Raw genomic sequence first — 23,634 nt, forward strand, 5'->3', positions numbered from 1 at the left:
TTACAGAAATTCAATTCTTTTTAAACATTTTAATAAAATTTTTCGCAATAATTCAATTATATTCTCTGGAATTCAATTATTTTTGAAAATTTTATAATAAAATTCTTATCAACTATTCAATTACATATTTTCATAATTTATAAAATTCATCGCAGGATTTTAAATTATTTTTAATTTAATTTTACATGAATTGCTCAAAAAATGGAATTATTCTTAAAAATTTAATTTCAATTCCTTGAAAAAATCAATTATTTAAAAAAAAAATTTTTCAAATTCTTTGGAAAAATTCAATTATTTACAAAAATATTAAAATTTTTCACAGTAATTGAAATATTTTCAAATATTTTAATAAAATTATTCGTAAGAAATCAATTATTTCAAATACAATTTTAATAAAAATTTTTTGAAATAATTCAATTATTCTTTTAGATGTCAATAAAATTCTTCCCAAGAATTCAATTATTTAGATTAATAATTTATCGAAAGAATTCAATTATTAAAGATAAATAAGAAAATTACTCCCGAAAATTCAATTATTTTGAGGTATTTTAATGAAATTCTTTGTAAAATTCAATTATTTTCATAAAAAACAATATTCATCATATAAGAATTCAATTATTTTTAAAAATTCTAACAAAATCGTTCGCAAGAATTTAATTTTATTATTTTTAAAAATAACAACATTTTTCACAGAAATTCAATTCTTTTTAAACATTTTAATAAAATTTTTCGCAATAATTCAATTAATTTCATAAATAATAAAATTCTTCTCAGGAATTCAATTATTTTTGAAAATTTTAATAAAATGCTTTGCAACTGTTCAATTATTGTAGTAAAATAAAAAAATTCATGGTAGGATTTCAATTTTTTTAAATACAATTTTACAGGAATTGCTCAAAAAATGAAATTCCTCGAAAAAATCAATTATTTGAAAAAAAATGTTTTTTTTTAAATTCTTTGGAAGAATTCAATTATTTACAGTAAATATTAGAATTTTTCACAGGAATTCAATTATTTTCAAATATTTTAATAAAATTGTTCGTAAGAAATCAATTATTTCAAATACAGTTTTAATAAAATTTTGTTGAAATAAATTGTTCTTTTAGATTTTAATTAAATTCTTCACAAACATTCAATATTATTACATAAATTAGAATTTGCATAAAATTAGTCGAATAAAATGAATTATTTAAAAATTTTTCTAAAATTCTTCGCAAAAATTAAATTATTTTTATAAATATTTAAATTTTTTCATGAATAATAAAATTCGTTGCAGGAATTCAATTTATTAGCATAGGATAAGAAAATATATTTTTGATAAAAATTGGGAAAAAGTCAGGAAAATAAAATAATATAGATGAATGGAATTTTTGTCAGTTTTGTGAATTGTGTCTAAAACGAGTTTTTTTGGTCGTCAAGTTTAATTATTCGATAGCTACTTTTTTACTACTTTTTTCAGTTTGAAAGCTACTTTTTTACTACTTTTTAAAAATTGACAACATTGGCAACATTAATAAATGCAACTAAAGATTTTCTAAAAATTTTCTTCTCTCTCTCTCTCTCGAGTTCAATTCTTTCCAAATTAAAAAATTTTTTTTTTTGAATATCATTTAAAGAATGTGTTAATGATTCTCGTGATTACCTTATTTAATTATTATTTTCCTCAAACACATCGTAATGTTGTCTATTGTTATGTCTGAAAGATGCCCTCTCACCCTCCAATTTCCTCTGCTGCAGAATTTTTTTTATCTCCACTTGTAACATAATAATCACTCTCTGCCGATATCGTCATTAGAAGCTCAATTACGCAAATTCTTGATTGGTTTACGTTTCTTTTTTTTTACTTTCTCTTTTTTTATTTACTATATATTTAATGGATGAAGTAAATAGTTTATGATTATTAAATTTTTTTTTCTAATTTTGTTTGTCGGTCGTAATTTACAACAACAAAAATATTCCCTAATGTATTTTGCGTCATGTAGAAACGTCGAGAAAACAAATTTTTTTTTGAATCAGTAATTTATGAAAATAATTTTAATAAGAAATATATTTCGTTCATTTGAACGTTCAAAATTTGTAGATCATCATTAATTTTAGTATTGAAAGCAAAAGACATTTAAAGTATTTGTAAATAAAAATTATTTGATTTAAATATTTTTATTTATAATTATTTTCACAAATTTTTCGTAATTCAATGATTTTTAATATCTACTATTTTTAATAAAAAAATTCCCCAAAAGAGTGGAATATTAAAAAAAATGTTTATAAAATTCTTCGCAAAAATTTAATTATTTTCAAAAATAAAAAAATTTTTATACAGAAATTCAATTATTTAAAACAGAATTTTTCTAATATTTTTCAAAAAAAAATCAATTATTTAAATAGATTTTTTTATAAAATTCTTCGCAAGAATTCAATTATTTCAATTATTTTTTTTTTTTATTTTAATAATAATCGTTGCAACAATTCAATTATTTTTATAAATATGAAAACTCATCACAAAATTTCAATTATTTTTAATACAATTTTAAATGATTTGCGCAAAAAATGCAACTATTCTTAAAAATTTTAATAAAATTCTTTATTAATAATTGAATTGTTTTCAATATAATTTTAATAAAAATTTTTTGAAAGAATTTAATTATTTTCACAAATTTTTCGTAATTCAATAATTTTTAATATCTATAGATTGTTTATAAAATTCTTCGTAAACATTCAAAAAATGAAAATTATTCAAAAAATAAAACATTTAAAAAACTTCAAAAAATTTATAAAGAAATTATTGAATTTCTTTACAAATTTTTAAAACAGAAGTTTTCTAATATTTTTCCAAAAAAAAAATCAAATATTTAAGGGCATTTGAACCATGATGACGTCACAAATTTAAAACTAATGCTTTGCACAAACTGTGACGTCATCAAGGTTCAAATCCCCTTAAATAGATTTTTTTTGTATAAAATTCTTCGCAAGAATTCAATTATTTTTATAAATAATATACAATTTTAAAAGAAATTCAATTATTTAAAACACAAATTTTTATAAAAATTTTTGAAAAAAATTATTCCATTAAAAAGATTTTTTTTTAAAATTCTTCCTCAAGAATTCAATTATTTTAAAAAACTTTATTAAAATTAGGTGACAAAAATTCAATCATTTTCATTAAATAATAAAACTCATCGAAGGATTTCAATTATTTTGAAATATAGTTTGAATAAAATTCTTCGAAAAAATTCAATTATTTAAAAAAATTTGATAATTCGTTTCTTAGAGTGTAATAATTATTTTCAATTCATTTTTAATTACATTTCTTGAATGAATTTAATTATTATCAAAAATTTTAATGTAATTCTCCGTAAAAATTCAATTATTTTAAAAAATGTCGATAAAGTTCTTTATAGGAATTCAAATTTTAGAATTATTCGCAATTATTCAATAAATTTATTTTTGTATTTAAATAATTGAATTCTCGTAAAACTTTCTAATAAAAATTGTTTTCAAATTAAATTATTTCATAAAGTTGAATAATTTCATTCTCGTAAAACTTTCTAATAAAAATTGTTTTAAAATTGAATATAATAAAATGATTAAAGTTTTGAATAATTTTATTTATAAATTTCAAGAACAAAAAAAAAAGTTTAATTTTGAAAGCATTACTTTTGTAATTTTTGAGGTAAAAATAATTAAATTTCAAAAATGCATTACATTGAAATCATTTGAAATATTTTAATTCCTGTATACAAACTAAATAGGTATTTAAATATTTATTTTAAAAAAATATTCTATTTTTGAATGTAATTAAGAAATTATTAAAAAATTGAGTCGTCAAGTTTAATTTATCGATAGCTACTTTTTTTTACTTTTTAACTTCAATAATTTTAATTCAGACATCTGTGTATCATTGGTTGCTTGCATATCAGGGGCAATAATTATTTGCTATTTTATATTTATTTCTAAATACTTTTTATTTTATTTTTTTAAATCAAATAAATAATTTATAACCTAATTTAGTATTGTTTATAATTTTTTTTATTTATTATTTTTTTCTTGTTTTTTTATTTATTAATCAGCCTTTAATTCTTTTTTTGTGTTAAAATAGAAGTTTTTTCGTTTATAAAATTTTGTTCTCTTTCCTACTTGCTGTGATAAAATTGAAAAAAATTACTTTCGAACAATTTTTTTTTTTTCAAAAACTAGTTAATTTTAGTTTTTTAGCTGGAAGGGTGAGGGGTAACTGTTTTGTGACCTTATTGATGAAAAGCAACTCTCATAATAATGTCTTCTTATTTGCATCCTGATAAAGTGTCTTTTAAAGATTAAAAGCAGTGCTGTATTATTAACATAATTTTTATTCAATTTTTTTTTTTTTTTTTTTTTTTTTTTTTTGAAAAAAGATATCAAAATAATAGGTGTTATGATTGTAAAAAATAATTTTTTAATTATAATTAGTAGAGAAAGTTTATTAAATGAAAGAAAAATTTTCTTCTCATAATCCAAATAATTTATCAACTATTTTATATATATTTTAAAGATTTTTGTTAACGTTGTTATTTATAGTGGAGGTAGAGTAAAAAATTATCACTGTACACGTGATAAGACAACTTGTTCGTATATTTTTACATTAGTCTGCTAAATGCGGTAAATAAATTTATATTTATTATTATTTTTCTCAATTGTATTAATATTAACTCCGGTTAATTTTGTTGTCAATTTTTTTTCTATTTCGGTGTTTAAAAATTTCTCATAATTCTTATGATCCAGAATTATTTTCAAATCTAAATATATTCATTTTCGTCCAAAAATGATTATTTGAAAGAAAAAATAAATATTTTGGTTTGAAATTATTTTTATAAATTCTTGAATGGAATAAAAAAATTAAATTTCATAATTAATTTTTTTGATACGCCACAAAAGTTTTAATTAAAATAAAAATTTTAATATGAAGTAATTAATTGTAATATTATTTTTTTTTGCTAATTAAAATATGAACAATTAAAAAAACAATTTATTAGTTTATATGTTATGAATAGGGTGAAAAATATTTCTAAAATAAAATTTCTTTTTCTCCTTTTTTTGTAATTATATTGTGATTGCAAAGTAAAATATTCTCCAATAAGATGGCGCTTTTGTTTCAAGAAATTAATCCGTCAAAATATAAAGCGAACGTTACTGGATTAAGCTACTTCAGTATTGTGAAAGTGCAGTAGGATAACAGTCTTTTTTAATCAACAAAAAAAAAAAAAAAATTTTTTCTTGCTTTTTGATAGTCTTTAATTGACAATATGGAAGCACTAATTTTTGAACTTAAAACTAAAACACTTGCTTATAAAAAATCGCCAAATATTCTCAAACCCGTTAACGATGAAATTCTCGTTAAAGTTGCATATTCCGGAATTTGTGGCACTGATCTTCATATTTTAAAAGTATATTGACAAAAAAAAAATTTTTCTAAATAATTAATTAATTAAATAATATTATAAATTAATTATAAGTTAGTTATCAATTTATTATTTATATTATTATTAAAATTAACTTAATTATTAAATAATTAATTAAAAAATTAAAATTAATTAAAAAAATTAATTATGTAAACGATCATTACTAATTTATTTTATTGATATTCAATTAAAATTATAATTTATTTAAAGTTTTAGTAATAAATATTTTTAAAAATCTATTAATTTATTGGTGAATTTTAATTATTTGAAAGTTAAAAAAATTAGATTTTAAAAAAATAATATTCTAATTAGTTTAAATTTTTTTTAACTTTAAGTTTTTTTGATACTAAATATTTTTGCTAGAAAAATTTAGAAATTATTTTATTTTCCATAATTAAAGTATATTTTTTCTAATTTTAATTAATTTTGAATCTAAAATTACTCAGAAACATAAAAAATAAATTAACGTTGTAATTTAATTTCTGAATATAATTTATTTCAATTAATTAATAATAATTTTTAATTTTATAAATTCAAATTAGAATTTAAAAAAAAATATTAATTTAAATAATTTTTACGAACAAATTAGTTTAAATAATTTTTTCAAAAAATTAATTTAAATAATTTTTTCAAAGAATTAATTTAAATAATTTTTACGAAAAATTAATTTAAATAATTTTTACGCAAAATAGTATTAATTTAAAAAAATACTGCCATGTGAAAATGGAAAATTATTGATTATTATCATTATTATAAACAAAAAAAATCCAATAGGTCAAAAGTTTCAATATTAGTTTGATATATGAAAATGATTTCAAAAAAAAGATTGTTTAAAGTTATAAATGATTTTGCAACGACGATTATGAGAAGAGATTATGAAAAATAAAAATGAAAAAGATAAAAGAGATGGAAATTTCTTATGAAAAGAAAATTATGTTGAAAAATTTTTTTCTTTAATGAAGAAGAATATATTAAAAATTATTTTTTTTTTCTTTTGACAAAATTCTAATTGTGTTTAATTTTCAGGGAGAGTTTCCATGTAATGATTCTGTACCATTTACACCGGGTCATGAATTTGTTGGCACTGTTCAGGCAATTGGTCCACAAGTAAAAACATTTAAAATTGGAGACAGAGTGGCCGTCGATCCAAATAGTGGTTGTAATTTATGCAAATGCTGTCACACTGGTATTTATCATCATTGCAGTACCGGGGGGATTAATAATACCATTGGCATCTTTAGAAATGGAGGATGGTCCTCACATGCTGTGGTTCCCGAATCTCAGGTTTGAATTATTTTTCTTTGTGTTTTTTTACTAAAAAAAAAAGTAAATTTGAATATTTTTTCAGCAAAAAAAAATAAATTTGAATATTTTTTCATCAAAAAAAATTAAAATACAATTTTTTTTTATCTATAACGAATTAAATTACAATTATTTTTTATCAAAAGAATTAAATTGCAATTATTTTGTATCAAAAGAGTTAAATTGCAATTCTCTTTTCCAATAAAAAGATTCACGTCAAAAAAATTGAATTACAATTTTTTTTTTATTGAAAAAATATAAATTTACAGTTTTTTTATTGGAAAAAATTAAATTACAATATTTTTATCGTCAAGAAAATTAAAATACAATATTTTTTTATCAAAGAACTAAATTACGATTTTTTTATCATCAAAAAAAATTAAATTACAATTTTTTGTCATAATAAAATTAAATTATAATTATTTTTTATCAAAAGAATTTAATTACAATTATTTTTTTATAAAAAAAAAATTAATATATAATTTTCTTGTCATCAAACAAATTAAATTACAATTTATTCTCATCAAAAAAATTTAGTTACATTCTGCTTTTCATCAAGAAACTAGAATCACAATAATATTTTTTATCTATATAGACTATTAAGTTGAATTATCAAATAATAAATAATAAATTAATTAATTTACATTTTTTTTCATGAAGAAAATTAAATTACAATATTCTTTATGAAGATATTTAAATTTTCATTTTATCAAAAATTATTTAATTTTATCAAAAGAATTAAAGTACAATTTTTTTTTTATTGGAAAAAATTAAATTATAATATTTTTTTATAAAGAGAATGAAATTACAAGTGTTATTTATCAAAAGAATTAAATTAAAATTTTTTTTTATTAAAAAAAATTAAATTACAATTTTTTTTATTGGAAAAAATTAAATTACAAGAGAATTAATTTACAATATTTTTATCGTCAAGAAAATTAAAATGCAATATTTTTTTTTATTACTAGTTTTTCAACATCAAAAAAATTAAATTACAATTTTTTTTTATTGGAAAAAATTAAATTACAAGAGAATTCAATTACAATGTTTTTATCGTCAAGAAAATTGAAATAGAATATTTTTTTTATCAAAGAATTAAATTACTAGTTTTTCAACATAAAAAAAATTAGATTACAATTTTTTTTATCAGAAAAATTTAATTACAATTATTTTTTCATAAAAAAAGTAAAATTACAATAATATTTTTTATCAAGAGAGTATTAAATTGAATTATTAATTAATAAATAATAAATAAATTATTAAATTAAATTAATTTACAATATTTTGTTATCAATATAAGGAACTTACAATTATTATTTATCAAGAGAATTAAATTACAATTCTCTTTTCATAAAAAATGTCAAATTACAAATATTTGTTATCAAGAGACTTAAATTTAAATTTTTATTTTATCAAAAATTATTTAATTTTATTAAAAGAATATGAAAGTACAATTTTCTTGTCGGCAAAAAAAGTAAATTACAATTCTTTCTTTTTGGAAAAAAATTAAATTAGAATTTTTGTCATGAATAATGTTAAAATACAATATTTTTTTCATTAAAGAATTAAATTTTAATTTTCTTTTCATGAAAAAAATAAAATTACAATTTTTTTCATGAATAAAATTAAAATACAATATTTTTTTCATTAAAGAGTTAAATTTAAATTTTCTTTTCATGAAAAAAATTAAATTAGAATTTTTTCTATCAAAGCAATCAATTTCTAATTTTCTTTTCTTCGAAAAAAAATTAAATTCTAATTTTCTTTTCTTCAAAAAAAAAAATTTAATTACAATTTTCTTTCAAACAAAAAATTTATACTGATTTTTTTTGCAGGTCTACCTTTTGCCAGAGGATGTTGAAATGTCCCTGGCAGCTCTCAGCGAACCACTCTCGTGTTTGGCGCATGGATGGGATATTGTTAATCCTTTGAAAGTTGGTGCCAATGTTCTTGTTTCTGGTGCAGGAATTATTGGCCTTTTATGGGCCTCTGTACTTCATTTACATGGCTTGAGAAAAACTGTCACTATATCTGAACCACAGGAGAGACGAAGAGAAATTTTTCAAAAAATGAGTAAATAAAATGGAAATTAATTATAATTTTATTATTTTTCCAAAATAATTGCCTTCTTTGCGAGACATTTTATTAAAATTGTATTTGATATCTACAAATAATTTAACTCCTGGAACAAATTTCATTTTTTATGAAAATTTTATTTACTTTATTTTTTATATTCATGAAAAATATTAAATATTAAAAAAGGAAAAATAATTAAAACTGTTTCGGAAGAATTTTATTAAATTCTTTTTGAGAATGATTTTATTTTTCTATTGGATTTTATTGAAATTGAAAAGAAAATAATTAAAACTGTTTCGAAGAATTTTTGTTTAAATTTTTTTGTCAATAATTTTATTCTTTTATAGAATTTTATTACGATTTTATAAGAAACAAATTTAATTGCTGGGCTAGGAATTTTATTATTTATAATAAATATGAAAATAATTGAATTCCAGCAAAGAATTTTAAAAAATTTTCCTGCAATTTCAAAATTTTTTGAAAAAAATAAATTGAATTCTCAGGAAGAATTTTATTACCTATAATTTTTGAAAAATAATTTTATATTGTCTCGAAGAATTTTATTATTTAAAAATAAAATTTTTAAATGTTATTAAAGTATTTTAAAGTAATAAATAATAATAATTAATAAGCTATTTAGTTAGTAAATAATTTTTTTTTTAATTTTTAAATAATTAATAATAAATATGTAATTTTTTATTATTTTCGTAGATCTTGATTACAAAGTGAAAAGTCCATCAGAACTAACGGAAACCGATTGTTTTTGCATTGCCATTGATTGCAGTGGTTCAGGTCCTGCAATGGAAACTGCAGTGAAACATTTGTCTCCTGGTGGACGTTTATGCATTTTTGGCTGTGCAAGTCCAAAAGCAAAAATTTGCATTGAACCCTTCCAGGTAAAATTTCATTCTTTAATTATTATCATATAATATTCACATTTTATTTTTTACCTAAAATATATTTTAATTTTAATTTTTTTTTTTTAGGTTTACAAAAAGGAACTGAAAATAATGGGCGTCAATATAAATCCCTACACATTCAGTCAAGGAATATCCCTTGTGCAGGCAATGGGCAATAAATATTTATCATTCGAAAAACTTGGAATTAAAACATTCAAATTAAGTGAATATCGTGAAGCAATGGCTGCACTAAAAAGTGGCGAAATTAGCAAAGCTATTTTTAAATTTTGAAAATATTTTTTTTTTAATTCAGAGGTAATTAAATTTTTTTTTTTTTAATGGAATATTTGAAGAGCGGGCATTTTTTTCTCTTCATTTAAAACTGGACAATTATAGAGAAGTTTTTAATTAATTAGCAAAATAAATTAATTTTGAATTAATTAGCAAAATAAATTAATTTTGAATTAATTAGCAAAATAAATTAATTTGGAATTAATTAGCAACATAAATTAATTTCGAATCAATTAGCAAAATAAATTAATTTGGAATTAATTAGCAACATAAATTAATTTCGAATCAATTAGCAAAATAAATTAATTCGTAATTAATTAGCAACATTTAAATTAGTTTCGAATCAATTAGCAAAATAAATTAATTTGTAATTAGAAACGTGAATAAATTATTGAAAATAATTATTTTAAATCATTAGGTGAATCGTTTGAATTAAATAATTTAAAAATTCAATCATTTGCAATAAACAATTGAATAATTTAATTATTTAAATCAAGTTGAGTTTATATTGGGTGCAATTATAGTCTTTACAACTATCATTACAATTATATCGTATGAACAATTAATTACATTAATAAAAATAATTATGAAAAAAATAAATAAAAAAACTCAAATAAAATAACAAATTATGAATAAAATTTTTATTTGTTTAGAAATATTTTCCTTGTTATCAATAGAAGGCGAATAAAAAATTTCCAATTCGGTTAGAAATTATAATCACAATATAGAAATTAAAAAAAAAATTACCGAAAAATAATTAAAAATTAAAAAAATTGAATTAAAAATAAATTAAAATTATAGTTTTAATTTTTAATTATTTTTCGGTAATTTTTTTCATATATGAAAAAATGAGGGACTAACTCTGCTGGGGCTCGAAATCCAGAAGCTAATAAAAAATTGTAAACATGATAATTTTTAAATATAAATATTTTTGAATTAAAAAATATTTTTAAAATATAAAAAAAAATTTAAAGTAAAATTTCACCAACTGTCATTTTGAAATTTGTATTTTTAAACCGCGCTGAAAAATCAATTATACTCTAGCGTTACTTTTATGAACTTGCGAGAGAACTCGACTCAAAATAGTCATAATATTTGTTTTTTATTTTCTTTATGTATTACATTTTCATTTTTTAATTAAAATTTGTTACGATTTGGTTTACTTGTGTTTTTATAAACAAATATGTCGACGAAAAAGGGAGAATTTCAAAGACTACCCTTAAATATTTCGCCGTATCATTATAATATTACTTTGTTGCTTGATTTCGAGAATTTCACAACTACCGGAGAGCAATATGTTTACATTGATGTAAGTTTAGAAAAAAAAATTTTTACTAAACTATTTTTTTCAAAATTTGTGACAAATTTCCATTGTTTAAAATTCAGAAGTGAGAAGAACTTGATTTTTATAAATACGATTGTTAAAAAATTGACTGTAAAAATAAATACAAAATGATTTTTTAGGTTAACTATTTTAATCTCTCGAGAATATGAATTTTTCAGTACAAATAACATTTCTATAAATAACAAAACTAAATATTTTTAAGTTTAGATTTTGAAACTAGAATAAATAAATTTCTTTCCTTTAAATAAGTTTAAATAAATTTTTAATTAATAGGTCATTAATATTTTAGTTGTCTTTCAATTTTTATAAACAATTTTAAATTAACAAATACCGCCTGATTGATGCCGATTGTTAATTTTTTTTTTTATTTTGCTATCTAACAATTTTTGAATTTAAACATTTGGTAAGAAATTTAAATTCTAACTTTAATTCAAAAATCACTTTTTTTCTTTTTTTTTATTTAGAAAGATAAAATTTAATTATTTTCTCTTCAATTTTTTTTTGCTCAATTTTACTCAATTGATTAATTAATAAAATTATAATTAAGATAAGGCGAATGTAATTTATCTTTAATTTTACTAAATTGATTAATTAATAAAATTATAATTAAGATAAGGCGAATGTAATTTATCTTCAATTTTACTAAATTGATTAATTAATAAAATTATTATAATTAAAATATGAGACGAACAAAATTTATACAGTAAAATATTTTTTTAGGTGAAAGAATCGACAAATAATGTAATTTTAAATTCAGTGAATATCGACATTAATTATGCGGCTTTTCAAAATGAAAATGGAGACACTTTATCATCGAAAGAAATTATTTTCAATTCAGAGGAAGAAAAAGTAACGATATTTTTTCATGAAAATCTCTCAGTTGGAAAAAATGGATATTTACATTTTAAGTTCCAAGGAAAAATCAGTGACACCCTAAAGGGTTTATATCGTAGCAAACATATTGGGTATACATTCTTTTAATAATTAATTATTATTTAAAAATAATTCTAATTATTAATTGGCAACAATTCATATATTTTTATTTATTTTTGTTTTTTATTTCTATTTTTTTATTTTTATTTTCAATTTCAAATATTATTAATTAGCAATATTGGAGTTTTTGGATTTCTTTTTCTTTTTTTTTATTTATTTTATTTTATTTTACAGGGCAGATGAAAATATTACTTACACAGCAATAACACAATTTGCACCAACAGATGCAAGACGTTGTTTTCCTTGTTGGGATGAACCAATAATTAAGGCCACATTCGAATTAACTTTAGAAATTCCAAAGGCATTCTCCGCCATTTCCAATATGGTAAATAATTTCAGTTTTTAATAGTTAATAATTTTTTAAAAATTAATTAATTTTTATTTACTTTCCTTTTTTTAGTACCTATCGCTTCAATTTTTAATTTTTATTTTTACTTCATTTATTCAAAAAAATTCTTTTATTACTTTTTTTATTAATTTACTTTTTTCATTAAATCCATTTTTTATTCATTTGGAAATCAATTGATTTTTCTTTTTTGTTAAATTTTTGCATTTTTCTTACTAAAATTTTTTTCTCTATTTTTTTGAAAATTTAAAAGGTTTCAATTTCATTTTCAATTAAAATTTTTAATTGACAAATAAAATAAAATTTAATTATTTATTTTATTAAGTTGTATTAATTATTTATTTAGATATTAATTATTTATTTATTTAGATAATAATGATTTATTTATTCAATAATTTCAGCCACTGAAGACAAAAACAACAAGAGGCGAGAAGACAGAAATTTATAAATTCGACAAATCGCCAAAAATGTCAACATATCTCCTCGCCTTCGTTGTCGGTGATTTCGATCACATAGAATCAAAATCCTCTGACAATATTCTCACAAAAATCTACACACCCAAGGGAAAATCACAATTGGGAAACTACGCTTTAGACGTGGCAATAAAAGTCCTACCATTCTACAAAGAATACTTCAAAATATCCTATCCACTACCAAAAATTGATTTAATATCCGTCATGGATTTTGCATTCGGTGGAATGGAAAATTGGGGTCTAATAATAGCCCGCGAAATGTGTTTACTAGTCGACATGGAGAATACATCGACAACACGAAAACAAAGAATCGCTCTTCTCGTAAGTCACGAAATTGCCCATCAATGGTTCGGCAATCTAGTCACAATGAAATGGTGGGACGATCTTTGGCTCAATGAAGGTTACGCCTCATTCGTCGAATTTCTTTGCGTCAATCATTTATTTCCCGAGTACGATATTTGGACACAATTTGTCACAAATACATATATTCCAGCTCTCGAATTGGACGCACTAAAAAATACCCATCCAATTCAAGTGCCAATAAATCATCCATCAGAAATCGATGAGATTTTCGACGCCATTTCGTACAATAAAGCGGCGAGTATAATTCGAATGTTGCACGCATTCATTGGCGATGATAATTTCAAGAAGGGAATGAATATTTATTTGGAGAGATTTTCTTATAAAAATGCCGAGACAGAGGATCTTTGGGAGGCTCTAGAGGAGGCGAGTGGTTTGCCAGTGAGGCAAATAATGCCAACTTGGACGAAACAAAAGGGTTTTCCGATTTTGGACATAAATCATCATTGGCAGGACTGTGATTTAATTTTGACACTCACACAGCGTCGATTCTTCGTCGATGGCACACGGGACGTGGAGAATAATCTTTGGGTGATACCAGTGCAAATAAGTCTGGGAAAGAGGGAAAAAATCATGAGTAGTGTCATGGACGAGAAGAAGAAGGAAATTGTTATTAAGAACATTAGTCGAAGTACTTGGATTAAGGTGAATTCGGGAACGATCGGTTATTATCGAACGAAATATAGTTCGGAGTTGTTGGAACTTTTGATAAGTGCAATAAAAAGTAGGGAATTGCCTCCGCTGGACAGATTGGGAATTTTGAATGATACCCTGGCATTTGCTCGCGCTGGCGAAACGACAACGGTGGACGTTCTGAAATTACTGCAATCGTTTCAATTCGAAATTAACGCCACCGTCTGGTCGAGTATTATCGCCTGCTTCGACGAAATTGGCCTTCTGGTGAATAACCAGGAATTTGAGAGTTCTTTCAAGTCCTTCGGACGATCGATTCTGAGAACTATTTACACGAAACTCGGTTGGGACTCGAAGACGAATGAAAATCATCTCGATACGATTTTACGACCCTGTATCATTGAGAAAATGATATTCCTCGAGGATGAGGAAATTATCAATGAGGCGAAAAAGAAGTTCAAACTACATCTCACAGGAAAATGTATTTTACCCCCAGATCTGAAAAATCCAGTCTATAAAGCTGTACTTCTTGTGGGCGACAATGAAACCCTCGAAACGATGTTGAAATTATATCGTGAATCCGATTTGCAGGAGGAAAAATCAAGAATTTTGAAAGCAATCGGTACAGTGAGAGACGAGCATCTAATTATTAAAGTTTTGGATTTTTTAATATCCCCCGAAGTTCGTTCGGCGGACACTGTTCTTGCGATTTCCTCCGTCACATTAACGCAGAATGGTCGATTTCTAGTTTGGGAATTTTTCAAAAAAAATTGGAAACTATTTTCCGAACGCTATAATGGAAGTTATTTGTTTCCGAATTTGGTGAAATATGTGACGGAGCATTTCTCCACTGAGGATATGGCCAGGGAGGTTGAGGAATTTTTTGAAAATAAATCAAAGGCGAGTATCGAACGAGCCATTTTACAGGGTGTCGAGTGTATTCGATTGAATTCCGCTTGGTTGAATCGCGATAAGGAGGCGATGAGAATTTTTTTGAATTCACAATAGATTTTTTTTACAATTTTTGATTCCTAGAAGTTTTGAACGTTCAGAAATAAGGGAAATTTATTTTCTATTTTATGTTGAAAAATTTTGAATCTTGTAATTCGAAAATTAATCAAATTAAAAATGTAATTAGAAAGTAAATTAAAAATGTAATTAAAAAGTAAATTAAAAATTGAAAATAAAATAAAAACATTTAAAGAAAGGAATTCATTTGCAAAATTAGCAAAAATTGTTTATTTGAACGTTCTAAACTCTAGGAATTATTACAAATTACAGTATTTAAATTAAATAAAAATGTAATTAGATAGTATTCGTGTATCTTTTTCAAAAAAAAAAAAGATATTGTAAAAGTATTTTTGAGGACTTTGGTTTATTTCGATCCCTTTCATTGAAAGAAAAAATTGAAAAACAAATTTAACGAAGAGAGTATTCAATTTAAATTGAACTTTCTAGAATTTTTAGCTAGAATTCTTCTTTAAATCATTATGTAATTAAAATTTTCTAAAATTCTAAAAGAAATTAAATTTTTTCTAAATGAATTTCTAATTCAATTTATAATTGAAAATTTTCCAGAAATAATTCGAATTTCCTAAAATTCTATTAGAAGTGATTAAATTTTTGTTATTTAATTTCTAATTGAAGTTTTAATTAAAAATTTTCGAGAAATAATTGAAATTTTATGAAATTCTAAAACAAATTAAAATTTTTCGAGAAATAATTAAAGTTTCCTAAAATTCTATTAAAAGTAATTGAATTTTTAATTGAACGTTTTCGGGAAATAATATTGAAATTTCCTAAAATTCTATTAAAATTAATTAAATTTTTGAATTGAATTTTGAATTAAACTTTTTCGGGAAATATTTAAAATTTCCTAAATTTCTATTAGAAGTGATTAAATTTTTGTTATTTAATTTCTTGTTGAATTTTTATTTGAACATTTTCGATTAATAATTGAAATTTTATAAAATTCTACTAAATGAAATTAAATTTCTAATTGGAAATGTTTTTGAGAAATAATTGAAATTTTGAAATTTAATTATTATTAAAAATTTTTAATTACCACTTCCAATATTCAATTATTTTCTAGAATTTTGTATTAAAATTCTTGTCTAAATCAATTATTTTTCATTCAAATTTTTGAGAATTTAATTATTTTCAAAATTTGTTAAAAATTCTGCAAAATTTCATTTTTTTAAATTTTAATAAATAACTTTTGTTTTGATTGAATAATAATAAATATTATTTTCCATAAAAGCTTTTAAAAATTTGTTGAACTGCTGATGAATTATAATTAGCAATTGTTTCGTGAAAAATTAAAAAAATAGGTAATTATAATATTTTAAAATCGAAATAAAAATATTTAAAGAAAGGAATTTTCGAAATTAGCAAAAGAATATTTTGTAACAAATTTTAAATTTTAACGAAATATGAAAAAATAATTAATTAAAATAAAATAAAAATAGAATAGAAGTTAATAAATAAAACGAACAGAAAAAATTAACAAAACTGAAAAATAAAGAAAGAAATGTAGCGAATAATTTCGGGAATTTTTATTGTTTAACTTCAATTGGACAATTTTAACTGCCAAGCAGTATTTTTTCTTTCTCTCTCAAAAATTCTCTCTAACATTATAAAAAACGTTTTACAAAAAATTTACTTCAACGAGATTCTAATATCGTTAAATACATTCGATTCGTAGATTATTAAAAAAAACGATATGTTCATGATTAAAACGAGATTCATCCCTGTCGTGAGTATTACAGTCTAAGTGCTTTAAATACGTACAATATCGCAATTTGGTACGCACAACATCATTTGTTCATAATATACAAATTATTTTCCCTATCACTAAAAATAGACGGCTTTGAATCACTTTTTTGTTTTTTTTTCTTCATTAAAAATACCATATTAATAATTAATATTAAAAAAATAAAACATGCGCATTGGCATTGCGTAAAAAATTTCTAGAAAAAAGTCTTATTTAGAAAAATACAAAAAATCCCCCACCCCCATTTTTTTTGTCCTAATACAACACATTGTGATTCTTACATTTTATTGAGAATTCGATTCAAAAGAACCGATTATAATTTTAAGATCGGAATTTTTTCTGTCTTTAGAAAATATTTTCAGTCTATTATAGAGAATAAAAAATTATATCTTGAATATTAATGAAAATATGAATAATGAAAATTTCTATATTTATGGATAAAAAATTCCGAGTTTTGAAGAAAATTTACAATCGCTTCTTTTTTATCGGGAGAACATTGTTTTTATGGACTTCAAAGCCACAATTTGACGGTTAATTATATATTTCATAAATATTAGAAATTTTAAAGATTGAGTGAAAAATGAATGAAAATTTATTAAACGATAAAAAAAAATAATAAATAAATAAATCCAAGAAAAACATTCGATTTTTCACTCAAATCTTTAAAAAAAGATTTTTTTTCCCCTTGAGGAAAAGAAAAATTTGTTCAAAAAAACAGATCTATTATCAGCGTGACTATCTCTTTTCTCTTTCTCACTCGCTATTTTCTTCACCTAGAAAAATTCTCTTTATATGATAAAACAAAACAAAAAAAAAAAGTTTTTGTTTTATCAAATTGCTTAAGCAAAATTCCTAAATTTTAGTATTACAATTATTTTGGAATGTCGATTGGTGTTATGGTACTTTTTCAACATTTTTCGTTGTACTATATATAATACGCAAGCGTAAAATGATAAAAAAGAACACTTTCTCTTATTACTTTTTTTTGTATAAACAACTACAAAAATAACGTCACGATAAAATTTTCAATGGAGTTAAGTCATTAGGCTTAAATATTTTAAAAAGTGGTAAAAATATACGCAATCACTAAGGCAAGCAACCATTTGGTTGCTACTTGTCGTTTCTCCGCTGATCTCTCGAGTCCAGGATAATTAATATCTGGAGTAGAAACTTCTACAACAAAATTATTGAAAAATTTGCCATTAATTTCCGATTATAAACAAGGAAATTCCAACGAATTGAAAAAAAGTTTCTATTTAAAATTTTAATTTAAAAAATAGAATTGAAAATAGAATTGCAATATTTATTTTAAAAATAAAAATCCAAGTTTTTTACAAATAGAATTGCAATTGTTTTTGCACATTTTTTGCACAAATTGTTTTTGTTTAGAATTGCAATCTAAAAAAATAGAATACTGCAAATTTTTTTTACAGAAATTGTAATTTCTATTTTAAAAATAGAATTTCAATTTACGAAAAATAGTAAATATAATTGTTTACGTACCTTAAGGCAACTGTGAAAATTAAGGTAGTAACTACCACAAGACCTGAAGGTATCGGTATAACGCCTGCTCCATACTGAGCTTGACCACAAGCAGGCGGACAAACAGGAATAATGGTTTCTGCACAAACAAATACAGGAAAAATACTAAGACATGCTCGTCTACGAAATAAAAAAAGGTTCGCAAATGCAAATAACAAATTTAAGAGAATGTAAAAATGAAAATTAAGAAATAAAGGCCGTTCATCAATCTAAACATTAATCTAAAATTTTCTTTAGAAAACAAGAAGAACTCCCCTTAACGAATTACATGCGATTTTTTTTCTATTTTTACATTCACATTACAATAAAGAAAATTATTTATTTATTAGAAACGAAAAATAGAACTTTCTTCATTCGATAAAGAAAAAGAAGAACTAGATTCTTTTTCTACGTGAAAAAATTCTACGGAGTTCGAAAAAATTTAGAAATAGTATTCTTGAGTACATTTACAAAAAAAAAGGTAGAAATTTGTTTTTTTTAAAAAAAAGGGGGGAATTAAATTGAAAAAAATGGTAACTTACCAAATAGTTCAACTTTGGTTTCGGCGGAACCTAATTTATTGGAAGCCTTGCACACATAGTGGCCGTATTGTTTTTTCTCGACAGTTATCACTCTGAGTGTTGTGTCAGTGTATTCGTCGGCAGTGGCGAAATGGGAAATTTTAAAATGCTGATTATTCGACAATTGAACGTCGTCCTTGATCCAAACAATTGCTGGCGGTGGATATGCCTCGACGTGACACTCCAAATCCATGTCGTACTGGAGGGCCTGTCCAAGACGTGGCCGTGTTGCCGTTATAACCGGAGCAAATTCAACTTCAACATTTAAATTACGTTTCGATTCTGGTCTCACTCCATTTTCAGCGACACAGTAATAAGTACCGCGGTCCTCCTTGCGAACTGACGCTATTTTCAAAATGTTGCCACTGAAAATATCAAAGAAAACATATAAATTATGAAGAAAATTTAAAACAATTTTTGATCATAATTGAATTTTTGCGAAGAATTTTATTATTTTTGAAAATAATTCAAATTTTGCCAAAAATGCTATTATTTATAGATATAATTGACATTTGGATGAGAATTTTTTTAAACTTTTGAATGTAATTGAATTACTGAGAAGAATTTTATTATTCATAAAGATAATTAACATTCATAAAGATGATTCATTCATAAAGATGATTCATTCATAAAGATGTTTTATTCATAAAGATAATTTATTTCAAAATTCAATTATTTGTAAATTTTCAAAAATTCAATTATTATCTGCAACTTTAACTGACTTTCATGTTTAAATCAAATTTTATTAGAAAATTCAATTATTTAAATACAAAAATAATAATTTATTGCAAAATTGAATTCATTCGACTAATTTTAATAGAATTTTTATGAATAATTGAATTCTTTTGAGTAATTCAATTAAAATTGTAATCTAATTTGAAAAAGATCTATTTGAGAATTTTCAAATCCATTTGTTAACAATTCAATTTTACTAAAAATTTAGATTACAATTTTAATTGAGTTACTGAAAAGAATTCAATTATTCTTAAAAATTCTATTAAAATTCATCGAAAGAATTCAATTTTCAGTTCATTTTTAAATTAATAATTATTAGGAAATTCTACGAGAATTCAATTATTTAACAAAAAAACAAATATTTTATTAAATAATCAAATGTTTCTTAAAATTGAATTTTCATAAAGAATTTTATCAACAAATTTTTAAATAATTGAATTCTCTTGACAAATTTTAATAAAATTTTTAAGAATAATTTTCTTTTTCAAGAAAGATGAAAATTGTATTAAAAATAATTGAAATTCTGCAATGAATTTTATTATTTATGAAAATAATTATTTATTATTATTTATTAAAGTAGTAGATATTGAAAATCATTGAATTACGGAAACTTTTTGAAAATAATTGAAATTTTGCTAAGAATTTTATAATTTATAAAGATAATTGAAATTTTAATAAGAATTTTGATTCAAATTTAAAAAAAAAATGAATTTTAGAGAAGAATTTCATTATTTTTGAAAGTAATTGAAATTTTTCCAATTTTTTTATTAAAATATTTAGAAAATAATTGAATTTCAGAGAAGAATTTTATTACAATTATTCAAAATAATTGAAATTCTGACAAAAATTTTATTAAAATTTTTTGAAAATAATTGATTTTCGGAGAAGAATTTTGTTAAAATTTTTGAAAATAATTGAATTCCAGAGAAGAATTTTATTATTTATAAAGGTAATTAAAATTTTGACGAAAATTTTATTATTTATAAAGATAATTGAAATTTTGACGAGAATTTTATTAACATGTTTGAAAATAATTGAATTTTGGAGAATTTTATAATTTATAGCGATAATTTAAATTTTGACAATTTTTTTTAAACAGTATTTAACATAATTGAAATTTTTCCATGAATTGTATTATTTTTGAAAATAATTGTAATTTTGACAAGAATTTTATTATTTATAAAGGTAATTGGAATTTTGTCGAGAATTTATTAAAAAATTTTAAAATCTAATTGAATTTCTGCAAAGAATTTTATTATTTTTGAAAATAATTAAAATTTGTCCAAGAATTGTATTTAAATATTTAAAAATAATTGAATTTCGTGGAAGAATTAGAATTATTAAAATTTTTCTAAAATCTAAGTTCTTTAAAATTTCTTATTAAATTAATTAAAAATTGAAATTCTATGAAATTGCAAATAAAAAACTTTTGAAGTTCATCTATTTGTGAAAAGTGTAAACGTAACTCTTTTACAATTCAATTAATTTTGAAATTTTCAAGTAAAATTATTCATTAAATAATTGATAAGTTTTTCTAAATAAAATTAATTAAATGAAATTTCTTTTTCGAATGAAAATTAACAAAAAAAGACATTTCTTTGTCTAAAACAAATTAATTGAATAAAATTTCTCCAAAAAATTAAATTAATAAGATTTTCTGTACTAAAGCAAATTAAATAAAAAAAAAATCTTTTTCTAAAAATTACCAATAAATATCATCAGTAAAGAATATATAAAGTCATTAAATTAGAAAATAATTTTTTTGAATTGACAAAAAAAAATGTTCTTTGTCTGGTTAGCTTCTGACGATGAATTCTTTTCAGAAACGGTTTGAATATACATAGAGGAAATAAAAAGTTTAAAGGATAGAAAGAAAAATTTACTGATAGATAGCTCCGCCAGTGGGAAGAATAACATTATTCTCTCTTCTCCAGGAAATTCGTGGTGTTGGGTAACCGCCAGCGTAGCATTCCAATTGAACAGGTTGTGTCTCGCTGACAACTAAAGATCTTGTCGAATTATCACTGATAACTGGCGGTTGACGAACACGCAATTCAACATCAGCTGTGATAACATTATTAATTGTGATAATAATTTGACACTGATAGACTCCAGCATCAGTTTCTTGAATATCTTTAATCTGTAAAAACAATATTTTTTATTTTCTAATTTACTTTCCAAATTTTTAACTCAAAAACAATTTTTTTATCTATTTTCCTAAAGTTTTTAACATTCAAATCAAACGAAATTTTTTTTATTTCTGATTTGAATGTAAAAAAACTAAGATTGAGAAAATTATATTTCATTTGATCATTCAACAAATTTTCAGTTTTTAAACAATTTTCGAGTAATTGTGTTTATAAGAAAACTTTATTTTGAAACTTTAATTTTTGAAACTTTATACCAAAAGATATAATATTACCAAGTTTCAAATAAATTTTTTTGAGACGATGCTCCGAAATATTTTTCAATGGAATTTCTTGTAGAATATATAAAAATGTCCTTGGAATAAAAAAAGGGGAAGTTTTACCTGTAGAACGTACGTTGATGAACTTTGATCGTACCTAAGAGCAAATCTACTGTCTTGTACGATTAATGTAGCACCGGTTGATAACGGTAACGAAGTACTATCATAACTACGACCTTTTTTCATCCACAATATCGAAAAATCAGTCGCATACTGCACTGAACATTGCATTTCAACAGAACTTCCAATATCTTTTATTTGCTCCTGCGAAATATAAGAAATACTCGGCGTCCTCTGGCATGTTACTGTAAAAGTAATATTAGCAAAAAATAATATTTTAATCAATAATACACTGTGAATATTGATCGTCTTTAATTACATCTACAAAAATAGAATATAATTGATTCATCAAAAAAACCAAGCTTCACTTCGCTTCATTTCAATTAACTAAAATTCCAACTAAAAATTACCCCCCAAAAAAAACAATTCCAAAAAGAACGCAATAATTAATTTTTCTAAATAGTTCAATATTTATTAATAAACAATTTTACCTGTTTGTAGTAACAAAAATAATGAAAGAGTCAAGCCAGGTAGTAACGTCATCGTGACACACCCAAACGATGAGATGAAACAACGCCAAAAAAAATAATAGAAACTTTTTTTCTAAAGCATAAGGCACTGGGAGTGGGAAAAAATTATTTTCTTGGGAAAATGAAGGGAAAATTCACTGCTTTAATTTTTTTTGGGAGAAATAGTAATTAATTTATATATTTGTTTTCAAACAACGCGGAACGTTTTAACTTGGCAGGTGTTTGTGCCCAATAAAATATGGCGACTGAATGACGCCAAGGCCAAACTATAGGTAGAGGCTGTGGTGAATTAACCTAACCTTACCTTTAAGGTGTGAGAGACTCTACACTCTACCGACTCAACTCTGTCTCATTGTCTTCTTTTAAATATAATCATCGTTTTATTCTTTTTCTTTCCAAAAGTGCGAAAACCTGAACGAGAAGGAGACTTAACGAATTATTTATTTGCAGAAAGGGAATATTTTTTTGTTTGGAATTAAAAATCAATTTGTTTTGAATTAATTTCGGGAAGTGTAATTTAAATTTAGGCGGGGAAAATAAGAGCGTTGTAGTTGTACGCATGCGTGTTTAATCAGCCAATTGCGATTAGACGCGAAGTTTGAAATTAAAATCTTTTTTTCCCTTGCAGATGATACAAAAATTTATTTATTTATTTGAAAATATAATAAAATGATTATAATATCGACTTTGATTATAAAGTACTTATTGCATTACCAGTGTTGTAAATTTACAACAACAAAAAGTACAACAAAATAAAAAAAATGTATGCAATTTTAAATAATTCGCAGTGCAATTAGAGAAAATATGAACAGTA

General features: G+C 22.3%; 3 protein-coding genes across 4 annotated transcripts; 2 read left to right on the forward strand and 1 right to left on the reverse strand.

Moving 5' to 3' along the window:
- The first annotated feature begins 5,167 nt into the window (after positions 1 to 5,167).
- LOC122507127 (D-altritol 5-dehydrogenase-like) lies at positions 5,168 to 10,629 on the forward strand. The gene is made up of 5 exons (XM_043619685.1): positions 5,168 to 5,420; positions 6,462 to 6,719; positions 8,573 to 8,810; positions 9,525 to 9,709; positions 9,800 to 10,629. Exons 1-5 carry the CDS (start codon positions 5,280 to 5,282, stop codon positions 10,001 to 10,003), a joined length of 1,026 nt encoding a protein of 341 aa, XP_043475620.1. The 5' UTR covers positions 5,168 to 5,279; the 3' UTR covers positions 10,004 to 10,629.
- Positions 10,630 to 10,739: 110 nt separating this feature from the next.
- Positions 10,740 to 15,252, forward strand: LOC122507128 (puromycin-sensitive aminopeptidase-like). Its single transcript, XM_043619687.1, has 4 exons — positions 10,740 to 11,312; positions 12,069 to 12,313; positions 12,516 to 12,666; positions 13,089 to 15,252. The coding sequence occupies exons 1-4, from the start codon at positions 11,187 to 11,189 to the stop codon at positions 15,159 to 15,161; spliced, it is 2,595 nt and encodes an 864-aa protein (XP_043475622.1). The 5' UTR covers positions 10,740 to 11,186; the 3' UTR covers positions 15,162 to 15,252.
- A 1,434-nt stretch (positions 15,253 to 16,686) lies between these two features.
- LOC122507137 (lachesin-like) lies at positions 16,687 to 23,080 on the reverse strand. 2 transcript variants are annotated; one of them, XM_043619698.1, is made up of 6 exons: positions 22,782 to 23,078; positions 22,294 to 22,535; positions 21,647 to 21,903; positions 18,990 to 19,393; positions 18,430 to 18,547; positions 16,687 to 18,099 (listed from the first exon to the last, which is right to left on the reverse strand). In XM_043619698.1, exons 1-6 carry the CDS (start codon positions 22,831 to 22,833, stop codon positions 18,078 to 18,080), a joined length of 1,095 nt encoding a protein of 364 aa, XP_043475633.1. In that variant the 5' UTR covers positions 22,834 to 23,078; the 3' UTR covers positions 16,687 to 18,077. The 2 variants fall into 2 exon arrangements, with proteins under 2 accessions (XP_043475633.1, XP_043475634.1); XM_043619699.1 differs by lacking the exon at positions 18,430 to 18,547 and having other exon boundaries at positions 22,782 to 23,080.
- Between the last annotated feature and the right edge of the window lie 554 nt (positions 23,081 to 23,634).

The sequence above is a fragment of the Leptopilina heterotoma genome, unplaced genomic scaffold, assembly GCF_015476425.1.
Source record: "Leptopilina heterotoma isolate Lh14 unplaced genomic scaffold, ASM1547642v1 Lhet_45, whole genome shotgun sequence".
NCBI classification, from domain to species: domain Eukaryota; kingdom Metazoa; phylum Arthropoda; class Insecta; order Hymenoptera; family Figitidae; genus Leptopilina; species Leptopilina heterotoma.